We start from the raw sequence: 13,786 nt of genomic DNA on the forward strand, positions 1-13,786 counted from the left end.
GATGGAGGGATTGTACAGGCCTAAAAAAGGAAGAGTAGGTGAAAAACACTGGAAATGTGGTGAAATGGCAAGCAGCAGGCCCCCTAAAGGCTGGAAATATTACTAGATATTTCAGGCCCCACTAATTTGATGGACAAGACTAGCAATGATATGTGTGACTTCACCCCAGAGGACAATGTTGTCCCTCAACGCTTGATAGTTGTTCATTCCTATCCTATAGTGATCCAGCTGCCTATCACTGTCATATCTGTGCCTGTTATAATAGCTACTAAATGCTTTCCTCCACCTCACTCTCTTTTCAAAATAAATCTATCACTTGAGCAGAGAAAATTTCCATATTACAGAGATGAAACAAAAAGTGGTACTTCTCATAAGAATAGAAAGAAATATTTTTGATACAAGAGATGTGTGTTCCCCCTTCCCCCAAAAAACAGCAAATGTAGCAATATTCATTTTCAACAGAGTAAGTTGCCACAGCACTGAAAAATTACCTGCAGGTTGTATGCCGATCCTGGTGTATCATACAAGTGTAGAGGTAGACGTTCAATGGATTCTAATACTGCTATCAATTTCCGAATTAATGCAATTGCTGGACGACTATGAACATAAGGAAAATAGGTGTTACAATCTCTAGAAAATAAGATGCTTTGAAAAATGAAATCAAGTTGGAAAAAAACTTCATAGAAAATAGATCTAACCCCCCAAAACCACAGTAGGGCCCTACTTTGGATGAAATGACAAGCAATGGCCTGCTGATAACAAGAATCTGCAAGTCGAATCCCTGGGCTTATGAGCTCCCTTTCTCCTTCATACACCATAGAAAGAAATATAAATGGTCAAAATGCACAATGAACCATGATTTCTCACCATGCCTGAGTACAGAAAACAAATTTATTAGAAACCATGAATGGAAGCTTGGAACTTCCTGTTCCCATGTGCTTTTCCCATCAAATTGGGATTTGCCATTTTGTCTGAATCAGAACCAAGTGTGTCAACTCCTAAGACTTCCAACAGGATAAAAATGTACTTTTTATTATTATAAAACGTTTTCTTGAAAAAAGGGAGTGAGAGGAGGAAAAGGATTTCCTAAAATGGCAATGTTTTAGAAGGTTTGTAAAGGAGATCATGCAATAATCCATATATACTTGTAAGCTGCAGAATGCTGTTGTAAAAATTGGGCAGTTTAAATCACTCTCCTTAAAAGCAGAGATAGGGAAAGTACATCCCCAAGACTAAACAGTTCTATTCCCTTGAAATCTCCCACCAGTCCCTCAAAAATTCCTGATCCACTGCCATTAAAAAAAAAAAGCAGTGCAATTTTGAGGTGTTTAAAATGGCAACCCCTGCCCTGTGTGTGCAAACACACTACATCCCCTGTCAAGTGCACCCCCCTCTGGTTCTCTTTCAAATTAGTGACAACAACAGGGAAAAACAAGGTATTTTGAAACACTTGGCTCGGGCATAGGCCATGGGGAGTGCCGGGGTGGGAAACTATGGGTGCACATTAGTCCACTGCTACTTTAGAGAATTATGTTGTAATTAAATGTTAATCTCTGCTTTAACTGTTAGAATCAAATTATAAAAATAACTGTGTATACATATTCATGTTCAATAAGCACAAAAAGTTTATTATTATTATTATTATTATTATTATTATTATTTATACCCCGCTTGTTACCTTTCATCATCTTCATTTTCACTGAAAGCTGTTTTGAAAACATTTATTCTTTCCACTAACTGACTGCAATCTTGTTTCACATCAAAATCCACATTCTAAGAGAAAAAGGAGGGAAAGCACTATTAAACGGTAGTAAATAGGCTATGAACTTGAATGAATGCTATTTAATTAAGAGAATAATAAGCACTCATATTGACTGTGAATAGGATCCTATACAATGTCTTCATAAAGAGCAAAGTGTATAGGGGATCCTACAGAAGTCCACTATATCTGTGGCGTCCCCATGCTGGTTGTCAATTGGTGCGGGAGATGGGGGGGCCACGGCAGTGGCCAAAAGCTATGCTGGCCTTCTTGGCTTTGCCATGGTATTCACCCTCTTTCCCTGGTGGCACAGTGGTTAAAGCCAGTACTGCAGCCACAAGATTGAGTTTGATCCCAGGGATACAAGTTTCACTCAGCTTTCCATCCTTTTGTAGGTTGGTAAAATAAGTACTCAGCTTGTTAGGGGCAATTATCTTACAGATTGTAAACCACATAGAGAGTGCTGAGTTCACTGATAAGCGGTATAGAAATGTACATGCTATTGCAATTCTCCACTAGTCCTGGGCTTTCTCCCCTGGAAGCAAGCCTGGGGTCAGAGCAGCTGGCAAGGATGACTGTTTGTTTCTCCTATTCCTCTGGCCCTGGGTTTTCTCCCTGAGAGGAAACCCAGGGCTGGAGCGGCTGGCAAGGATGCAGGTGCACCTCTCCTTCCCCAAAGGGGCAGGAAGGCCCAACCAGGTGTCACCCCTCTTCTGGGAACAGTCCGTCCCCCCACCCCCATCCCGTGACACCACTGGACTACAGTGGTACCCCGGGATACGAATGCGCCGCCTTACGAAATTTCCGGGTTACGAAAAAAAATCAATTAAAAAAACTGTTCCGGGTTACGAAGGTTATTTCGGGTTACGAAAGAAATTTTTGGTGCTTTTCGGCGCTTTTTCGCACCAAATCGCGGCTTTCGCTATTAGCGCCTATGGGGTTTCGGCTTGCGAAAGCTTTTCGGGTTACGAAAGCGGCGGCGGAACAAATTAATTTCGTAACCCGGGGTACCTCTGTATATTACTTTCCTCCTGCTTCAAGCAATAAAAGGAACATGCTCAAGAAGAAAGAAACAGCAGAATGACGTTCTCAGAACAGCCCACAGGTACAAATGCTAAAATACACATGTATTTGGATAAACATCCCAAGTAGAAGTGTTACAGCAAATGCTATGAATCCTCCCCACTATCTTTCCAGGGTTAGTGCTTCCTGGTCATCTGCCCAACAGGACATCCAGACAGTACACAAATCTCACCAAATCAATCTCTTATGTTATGGTGTGGTAAAATAATAATCTATGGTAGAAAATAAAATCAAGAATATCTATCACTGTTCTGACCCTCTTGATACTACAGTGCAAAAAGAAGAAGACATTACTTCTAGTCTATGTCTACTGCACTATCTAGAGCCGGAATGGTCAAAGTGTAGCCATAGGCTACATGTGCGGGCTCAAGGATTCCACCACTCAGTATGATCAGTACTACTCCCTACCTTCAAAACATGTACATGTGCATATATCTATATGCATATGTGTATCCCTCACTCTCAGAAACGTCCCTCACTCTCTCTAATGGCCATGGGAAAGCAAGTTTGCAAGCCCTTCCACCATGTTTTACAGACCTGGGGAAGTTCCCTATGACTGCCATTTGGGAGAAGGTGTTAGATTTCAACAACAGATTGTCAAATAATGTAAAAGAACATTTGTTGTCCTATGTATATTAGAAATGGGGGTATGTGGTACACATGTCTTGTCGTGTGCCTTCAAGTCATTTCTAACTTATGGTGACCTTGAGGCAAACCTATAACAGGGTTTTCTTGGCAGGATTTGTTCAGTGGGCTTAACTTTGCCTTCCTCTGAGGCTGAGGGAGTGGGAATTGCCCAAGGTCACTCAGTGAGTTTCCACGGCTCAGCAGAGATTCAAACCTTGTTCTCCAGAGTCATAGTCCAACATTCAAGCCATTACTATGTTGCCTCTCCATACAGATCTTGCAGTTAATATATTAAGGAGAAATCTCTAGTAAAATTTAAACTCTTATTTCTATGCTTCTCTATCCCACCTTTCCTCCAAACTGCTCAGTGTGACCTATACCTCCTTCTGTTATGATAACCATCCTACAAGGTCACTTAAACTGACAGAAAACAACTGTCCCAAGGCTGGCACATGAACTTAATGCCTGGGTGGGGATCTGGAGTCCCATTTCCATATCCTGTGTCACACTGGCTCCGCAGTAAACTTACATTATTCAATACAGTAAGAAGTGCCTGTACCAAGCCACTACTGCACATTTCATATGGCGATATTGTGTTTTCATCCTTCAGTAGGACAATTAAATTTTCCAGAGCAGTCTTCATTAGATCTCGCCAAGTGTTTTCTCCCTCAATGAACTATAAAGGAAGAGATAATGGTGCTTCCATTAACATCACAGCATTTGTTTAAAAAAGAAAGGAAAGGAAAAAGAAAGAAAGAAAGAAAGAAAGAAAGAAAGACTACAAAAACGTTTTTAGCTTTTTTTGTTGTTGAAAACTTTATTTACATATCAGGAAAAGACTGCAGATCTCCCCTTCCCCTAAATGCCTTCCTCTTTCAAAAGCAAGTTTCTATAGTCCATCTCTATGTATAGTCTGTCCATTTCTATTCCTATAGTCCATCTCTATGTTTACCATGGTGCACAGCTATCAGCAGTATAGGTAATAGTTAACACATGGACGTATCTAAATTAATTTGGAGAATTTGTAAGTACCTAACTATGAGTAGCAGTGGGATTTATTTTTAAGTCAGAACCAAGGCAATGTATAATAATAATAATAATAATAATAATAATAATAATAAATTTTATTTGTTTTCCACCTCTCCTCAAGGCTTGAGACATGGTACAACATGTCAAAATATAAAACACAATTTAAAAAAGAAAAGAAAAACAAAACAAAACAAAACACATACAACTAACAGTTAAAATACAATACTATAAAACAGTTAAAATACACCCATATGAGTAAATTCCTTAAAATATACAGATTAATATAAAACACAATTAAAAACTGACTGGGTATGCCTGCTGGAAGAAATGTGTCTTTAATGTTGTTTTAAATGCTGTCAGCATTTTCAGCTGTTGAATCTCTTCATTTCACAGTCTGGGGGCAGCAGACAAAAAGGTCCCCTGGGAAACTGTTGCCAATCTAGCCCTGGCCAATTTGAGCAAACATTTCCCAGAGGACCTGAGTGTACTGGGCAGATTGTATGGGAGAAGATAATCCTGTAGGTAAGATGGACCCAAACCATGTAGTGCTTTAAAAGTAATAACCAATATTTTGTCGTTTACTCGGAAACTAATTGGCAACCAGTGAAGTGATTTTAAGACTGGTGCAATGTGATCGCTCCTAGCTATACCTGTAATCAATCTAGCTGCCATATTCTGAATCTGTTGGAGTTCTCAGACTTGGTACAAAGGTAGCCCATTATAGAGCACATTGCAAAGTCCAGTCTTGAGGTTACCAGCACATGCACTACCATCTTTAGGGCCTCCAATTCCAGGAAGGGACCCAGTTGGCGTATCAGCCGAAGCTGTTAACAGGCAATCCTGACCATTGCATCTATTTGAGCTTACATTTGGAGGGACAGATCCAGGTGCACTCCCAAACTGCAAACACAGTCTTTCAGGGGGAGTGCAACCCCATCCAGAACTGGCTGATACACTTCTATCCCCAGATTAGGACCTAAGAAAACTACAGCAAGTAAAATGAAGCCACCACAGTAGCAATCATATTAATCATGAACATGTAGATGATGATACTTGCCTGTCTATTTGTATGGAGCTCCCATGCAGACTCTAATTGTGTTGCTATGTTCCTCAGTGTTACCACTACACCTCTAGGCATGCTTTCAACAGCTTTAAAGTGGTCATCATACAGGTCTCTTGCCATGGTACGTACCTGAACGTAGTTTGGAAATGAGAATGAATCAGAATTAAGTTATACATATTTGTACTAATTCATTTCAAGCCTAATTAAATTATTGTCCTGAGTTTTATGGTTGTTACTGAATAAATTTCACTTAATTAAGAGTGAGAATGCATAAAATGTAATGGCTGTGAACTGCACATAATGATAAAATAAAATTTTCTAAAATCCTGTCTTACAATATGCTGTGTTACTACTCCTGCTTGAAGTCTGCTATCAGCAAAAGCCACTACATGACCCAGAACAGAAATTTTGCAGAAAACAGTTTGATATACAAACTGCAACTCCGGTTTGCATCCTTGTCTGTGGACCAATGTTTTTGTCCCAAAAGGTCCCCTAGGAGATGGAGGGGGCAATTTCTCTATGTGACCCCAGGGGCATTTTAGACTCAGGAGGGCCTTTCTCCCCCAACTGGAAGTGAAGAAAAGGTTAACTTCCAAGTTGTTTCCTTGTGAAACAAAGGTGTCCCCTGTAGGTTTTCTTGGCAACATTTGTTTGGGGGAGCTTGTTGTCCTTGGAGGCTGTGACTTGCCCAAGGCCACCCAGTGGGTTTCCACGGCTGACTGGGGTTTTGAAACCCACTCCCCCAAAGACCTAGTCCAACACTAAAACCAATATACCACAGTGGCTCACAAAAAGCTTTCTCTTGGACCTAAAAAGGTCCAGAGTGGCCTAAAAGATATAGAAACTCTCCACACACCTCCTATGTAGTACTGGAAAGCATCTGCTGGAGGGGAGGGGGGTCTTTTAAAAAATCAGAAGCTATGAAAGGGACTGTAGCTCCCCAAGGTTTTTGGAAACGCAGTCCAGGCCCCTAACCCACTGTGCTCTAGAACAGGAACAGGTATATCTTTCAGTCTAAAGGCTGAATTCCATATAAGTTATTGGAACCATATTTCAGCAGTGACCAAAGTAAAAAAGGTAGTCCAAAATATTATCTGTATTAACTTAAAGCTTTTACTAGCATTAGAAGAGTCATTTCTCTTCTCAAAAATCCAAAATCTTAGAAAACATCTAACAATGGTATAATGGGGAATCATGTGGAGAAATGCAGAGGGATAGACTCAGACTTGGGGCCTAAGGTGGCCCACCCATGTTTGATAATAAACATGCAGGAGGTACTTATTGTAAACATTCATTCTCTGCAGTGTGCAGAGAGAAAATCCACAAAATACTGGATAAATCTTACATGCCAACGTATTACCCATGTTTTGTGGACTGTGCCTTCAATCTCACAGAGAATGAGATGAATGGCTGTAACTAAAGCTAACATCCACTCCCATTCCCTCTTACAAACATACAGATACCTGAAACATTAACTTAATCACTTCAAATCAGCAGACAGCTACTACAAGAAGAAGTGGAACACAAAATCTTTCCCACTAAAATGCTTTTAAAACAAAACATACAAACCTTTTGTTTTGTTTTTTCCAATTTGGATTTTAGCTTTCTGCCCCTTTTGCCAGTCCAACCAGTCACAAATTCTGAGCCTGCAAAGAAAGAAAGGAAGGAAGGAAGGAAGGAAGGAAGGAAGGAAGGAAGAAGTCAGGCTACTGCATGACTCCAACAATGGCACACAATGAAGATATCACAATTCCAGCCCAACAAATCATAGATTGGTGGATCCAGAATCTAACATATGCTCAGCCACTTCTGTACTCCTTCTCTGTGAGACCAGTTTAACAGAACCAGATGGTGCAGTGGTTAAATGTCAATACTGCAGCCACAACATTGGGAGTTCGGCCCCAGAGCTCCAGGTTGACTCAGCCTTCCATCCTTTCATAGCTCAGTAAAATGAGTACCCACTACCCAGTTTGTTGGGGATAATTGGTTTACACATTTTAACCACTTAGAGACTGCTGAGTTCACTATTAAGCAGCACAGAAAAATATAAATGCTATTGCTATTGCTTTACTAAACTAAAAATTATGCTTTGAGTAGTCATTAAAAACCAAGAACATTCCTCACCCAGAAAATAACAGATTACTGAAATATGACTAACATATCAACCAGAGAAGTATGTGTGTGTGTGTGTGTGTGTGTGTGTGTGTATATATATATATATATATATATATCTGTCTTTACCTAGTCATTATGCTTCACTATACACTTACCCAAAGAGGTTTCAGCAGTAAATGAATGTTTGGTTCCTCTATTGGACTCAAAAACAAAACCTGGCAGATCTTCTTTTAATATTGTAGCTTGCTGACCATCTGAATTGTGAATGGCAATTTCTCCCTCTTTTAGACATGTGAGAGACCAATTCCCAACTGTGAGTTTAGCAGGTCCTGGGGCTGATAAAATTGGCTGGCTGGTTGTGGATGGTTTCACTTGGCTTCGAGCTCTCTGTAACTTCTCTAAAAATTCACTTCGACTTTCTGTATTAAAAAACAATAACAAATTAACTAGTATTTGACTTAATATTTAAAAATTCAAAAAGCAACATATTTGTGCATTTAATGCAAATGTAAGTTGTAGATTCAAGTTCTCAGGATAGATCCAACATTGGTCATTATATCACAATTTAATGAAAAATTACTATTGGTTGATGTTAAGAAGTACAAATTTTTGAAACAATTACACAAAGTTTAAGTGTATTTAATTTTATACAACTTTGATAAACCAAACTGCATGGTTACAACTCCATTTCTAATAATAGGAACACGTCTATAGAAACTCTCAGGGTTTGAGAAGCATTTAAATCAAAGCAAAGAGAGCAGACAAAACAGAAAAGGAAACACTGAATGGAATCCTAGGGGCATTACATAGCTGTCAGCCAACCATAAGGAATATCTGGAATTAATGTTATCTGCTGCAATAGCACACAAAGCTAATATGGTATGTTCTATATATGTATTGCATAGACATAATTATTTATTTATTTATTGTGATGTTGAAGGCTTTCATGACTTGAAACCATAGTTTTTTGTGGAAGTTTTGGGCGATGTGGCTGTGGTCTGGAAGAGTGTATTCCTGGCATTTTGCCAGCATCCATGGCTGGCATCTTCATTCTACTGGTGAAACGTCAGGAATAAACTTTTCCAGAACACAGCCACATAGCCCAAAATACCCACAAAAAACTATATAACTTTTTGCAGCAAATGAATTTCACATATGAACAGCTACCATCCCAATGACACAAAAGCATTATGAAGAAATACCGGTTCTGTCATCACAGAGGTAAAATTCTGCAGCAAATTTTGTTTTAGATTTATCTATTTAACTGTAGCATTTTTAGATGATAACTTCTCTGAGCAGAAGCACAAGTTTACAACCATATAAAGGTAAGATATATGTTTCCAGAAGATCATACTATTGAGGTTAATTGGACAGCCTCCATCAATTGAGGTTAAGTGAAGTTTGCTACACAGTCAATCCTAATTACCTACTGGATATTTAGGGCTGGTCATAGACCGTAATATCAATGGAATGGCAGTCATATTTGTTTGAAATGGGGTTGCCAAATGAGTGACACATTTGAACAGCTGCCATCACAATGAAAAAATGGCACTATGAAGATATACAGGTGCAGCAAAGCACTTCCACACAAGAATACACCAATTCAGATCTCAACAGAAGCCTGATATTCTCCAAAGAGGATCGTTTAAAGGCTGCCGTTGTTTAAGAGTTAAAATACATAAGTTGGTCCATGTCGCCACCAGCTTTTTAGCTCATATATATAGAACAATATGAATCCTCTACTCCTTTGAGACCCTGGAGTGATTAAATCAATCCTATAGAATTGAATTAATTAGCAAAATTAATGAATACCTTGGGATTAAAAAACAGGACCAAGCGTGATCAGAAATATTTTTCCTACGTTATGAAAAATATTTAAAACTAGATACATAGTTACAGAACTGTAATTATTTACTAGCCCAAGTCTAAGTATTTACAGCAACAAAGGGACAACACTGAACAATGGAAAAGGGTATTCTTTCCTCATTTGTTCTCCCTGAGTTATCTTACAGAACAGGAAGAAGTGGTTTCTTAACTTCATGATATCCATCTGAGCTACCCAGGAACCTATTCCAGAATACTTTCTACCAGTTGTTACAGCAGAGCGCCCCGCTTTAGTACCTGAACATCCTTAATTTTTTTCTTTGCTAAGAATTGGAAAGGAATTTGCTAAACTCACCCAGCCTCACTCTCAGCATGGAGGTGAGAGCTTCCCATCAAAAACAATGGGGAAACACAGGATTATAGTGCAGCTGTGGTAGACAGCTGTGTGCATCCCCTTACCCAGCAAAAAATGGGGTAGGAAAACAATAGTGAAGACTAAAGGTCCTTGATTTGGCATTCACTGTGAACCCAGGAAAAGATAACTTCAGGCCGGTACATACTGGCCCTTTGCGATGTCCTCGTCACATGGTAGGGTTGCCTTGGGGCGCTCCACCCACACGCCCCTCAACCCTAGCACGTGGTGATGAGGGCGTAAAAATGGTGGCGCCCTGTATACATGGACGCCGCCATTGTTACCCAAGTGCCATGTAGCATCCGCACGGTGCTGCGCGGTGCTTGCGTAACCAATGCACCAGGGCACATTGGTTACACTGCTGCCGTGGCTTAAAAAGAACCCACTTTTTGCAGGTTCTTTTTCCGCTGGCGGGAAGCCGTGCAGTTTGGCGGCTGCAGCTTCCCTTTGGCAGAAAAACAGGCGGCGGGAAGCCAACCTTTTTGGGTGGTCTGTACCACGCAAGAGTCTACCCAAAGAGTCCTTATTACAATGAACCTGTAAACCCTGATGTATGGCTTCATATCAAAAAGCTCCAAGGGTCAGGATGTCTTTCTTAGTTATACAGACAGGAAACTGGCTTCAGCTGGTAGGTCTGGCAAAACTGGCACCTGAAATTTACATGTATAAAGAATCATTTTGACTTTGTCTTTTTGGCTACCTCTTGTTGTTTCATTCCTGCTTTCAGGTCTGATTTCAAACTTGGTTCTCTTCCCTGCTATTCTATCAGCTCTCTAGGCCATACACAGCTCAGCATCCTAATCAGTTTAAAATATGAATTGAAAAATTCATTATAATTGCTGAGATGCCAAAAGTTGATTGTAGAAAACAGATAAATGGTTATGGTTTAACAGCTCAAAACTGTTATGACAATAACTGAAATATAGCCAGCATATTCCAGTAAACTTTCGATGCAAGTAAGAAAATTGATATAATTACAACAAGGAAGTTAAATAATTTCCTAATAACAAAGAACACTTTAATGTTAACAGAAAACCTTCAGATTTAAGCCCTACAACCAGCCTGCAGCATACCATCACTGGAAAAACTAAAAGCCATTTCCTGAGAATTTGAATCAAAATGTCTAATATTCAACAGGAGGATATAGCAATTCTACATTTCACTGCACAATTTCTATATTTTACTATTATTTAAGTATTAGTTGTTGCACTAATATAAATATAAAAATACTGAAAAGGAAACAGCAAGCAATACCCACAATATTTAAAAACTATGATAGCTTAAGTAAATTAAAAAAAAATAAATGAAAAGAAACTCTTCTAGCTCATTGTCTGTCATAGCTTTTCAGCTCAGAGAAAGCTGTACAACTTTTCACACACATGCAATTTCATTCTGCTAGATGCAAGCCACATCATCATTCCAACTTGCTTTGCCTGGAATGCAATTTATTATCACTACACATTGCCTTTAATGACTGCTTGACTAATATTAGTATGCATGGAAAGGGATGAAGACAAAATGAAGCTAAGATGTTCACTGAACACAGTTACTAGGTAGTAAGTTACTGTCACATGCTAGTTGACAAAGGCATCACAAGAAACTGACCACCTTCCACCTGTTTACATCCTTTACTATTTAGTGAGGCAATTCCTGTAAAATAAAACATCTCAAAATCAAATATGTAAAATGCAACATTCTGATCTCTTTAAAATATGAGTTGAGAATAAAACTATACCTGAACTATCAGATCCTCCTTCAGGACTCCCACTGGAATACATTGTAGCTAGCTTTCCATCCAAGATAAATCTGAACCATCCATTGCTACCATTTGAAAGTTCCAAGGCTGCAGCATCACTCCAAATATACAAGCAATCCCTTCCCCTAATGATTGACCAGTCTCTCCAGTGATACGGTTTTCCCTGTTGCAATTCTTTGGCATCTTCTTGAGGTTCATCTTCCTGTAAACCAAAGTAATTTAAACTATTTGTATAAAGAATTTCTTTATTTTCTTTTTTTAAACCTAACATTAATTGAAAACTCATGGTGACTATCTATAGCCCACATATTTGCCTCTGTCCTCAGAATTCCAGCAAGTAGTATGACAAATCTCAAAACAAACATCAGGATTAAATCAGAGTGATGATAGGAAATATAGTCCAACATATCTGAAATAGACTAGCAAAGGCAGATGTAGGAGGACTGCTCAGGATTGCAGTAAGCCCAAACAACAATAAATCAACAGAAGAGCTCAGGGAGAGATCATGCCCATGGAGGAATTAAATAAACACTTTGAACTATCATGGTTTAGGAAGATAAATAAAATGTGGATCGATGAATCTGTTCTCATTATGTATCTAACCTAGAAAAATAAAGATTTCCTTTAATAAAACAACTCAGAAAATATGACATTTTCAGAAAGAGCATTTGCTAGCTTTATGACTTCTAAACCAAAAACAAATTTATTCCAGCATAGCTAGAATACACTGTAGAACTACTGTAGATTTCAAATTTTTGAAATCAGTAGCACACTGTATTTGCTAAAACAAGACAATGTAGTTAAATACACTGAATGGTATTCAATTAACTGTTCTTCCCAGAACAGGCCCAAAGACATTTTGCTGCCTTAGGCAGAGCAGCAAATAATGGCCTACACTCACTTAAGTCAATGAGCATAGTACCTAAGCCAAGTTGTTATGGTACATGAGGCAGAAAAATCCTAAAACGACATCTCCTTCTCCTGATATTAAAATATAAAATTAAATACCTAACAATTTGCTGTCATTTCCTGATGTACAATATCTGCTGTCTGAAGAAACCATCTTACTTTATAAAAACTTTGATCATACCAAAAGCAAACCTTATATCAGTTGTTCTTTCAGTGTCTTTCCTTTTGAGGTACAATGGTTAAATGCATGTGCTGCAACCACTCACTCACAAACCACAAAGTTGTGAGTTCAATACCAGCCAGGGGCTCAGGGTCCGCCTGGCATCCTTCCGAGGTTGCTAAAATGAGTAGCCAGCTTGTTGGGGACAATTCTGCTGATATTGATTAGCTCATGATTCTACACATAATACTGAAGTTATCTATTCTTACTTTCTCTGGTTTAGATTCTTCTTCATTTTCATCATCAGAAGATGGTCCTGCCAAAGTTGACACTTTACTTATTACTCCAAGTCTAGCAAGCTGGTCCAAGAAAAGGTCACCACCTTTATCTACCAAATCTCTTATGATCTGTAAGGCTAGTAAGTGGCCATCATCATCATCCTGAAAAAGTAACAGAGAAGTAAAAATAAATACAAACAACAACTTTGTGTGTATTTGTTTTACAATTAAGGTAAATTTAATGTAACCACCAGCCACTCTGAAGTGAAAGTCAACAACTTTCTCACCTCCGTCCTTTAATCTCTGTCCAGCATTCAGCTGCACGCATTATCAATTCCACCCACCACTCTGACCACATCTCTCCTGTGTTGGCATCCCTTCACTGGTTCCCCCTCCCTTTCCGCATTCAGTACAAACTCCTGCTGTCGACGTTTAAAGCCCTCCATGGGCTGCCCCCCCTTACTTATCAGACCTTATTTCTCCTCACCTTCCCACTAGGGCCCTCCATTCTGGTAGTCAAGGTCTGCTGTCCCAGCCCAGGATTTCCTCTGCCCCATCCCGGATTTGCCCCTTTTCACTTGCTGCCCCTCACTCCTGGAACCTTCTTCCCCCACAAGCAAGAGCCATCACTTCTTTAACCAGCTTCAAAACGGAGTTGAAAACCATCCTGTTCAGAGCCTTCCCAGGCATTGCATAATTGTCGCTTACTATTTGATGTTCTTTTGGTGCCTGTTTATCAAACCATTTCCTGTATTGCTATGTACTGTATAT

At 39.3% G+C, this 13,786-nt stretch overlaps 1 protein-coding gene across 1 annotated transcript in view; it reads right to left on the reverse strand.

Moving 5' to 3' along the window:
- Positions 1-13,786, reverse strand: part of HECTD1 (HECT domain E3 ubiquitin protein ligase 1) — a 53,741-nt gene that overhangs the window by 38,546 nt on the left and 1,409 nt on the right. Inside the window, exons 2-9 of the mRNA XM_042460234.1 lie at positions 13,007-13,177; positions 11,648-11,870; positions 7,832-8,095; positions 7,131-7,207; positions 5,556-5,690; positions 3,999-4,145; positions 1,679-1,773; positions 492-597 (exon numbers count right to left, since the gene is read on the reverse strand). Of these exons, the coding sequence (XP_042316168.1) occupies positions 492-597; positions 1,679-1,773; positions 3,999-4,145; positions 5,556-5,690; positions 7,131-7,207; positions 7,832-8,095; positions 11,648-11,870; positions 13,007-13,177 (1,218 nt within the window). The remainder of the gene's footprint in view (positions 1-491; positions 598-1,678; positions 1,774-3,998; positions 4,146-5,555; positions 5,691-7,130; positions 7,208-7,831; positions 8,096-11,647; positions 11,871-13,006; positions 13,178-13,786) is intronic.

Source organism: Sceloporus undulatus, chromosome 1 (genome assembly GCF_019175285.1).
Source record: "Sceloporus undulatus isolate JIND9_A2432 ecotype Alabama chromosome 1, SceUnd_v1.1, whole genome shotgun sequence".
Classification (NCBI taxonomy): domain Eukaryota; kingdom Metazoa; phylum Chordata; class Lepidosauria; order Squamata; family Phrynosomatidae; genus Sceloporus; species Sceloporus undulatus.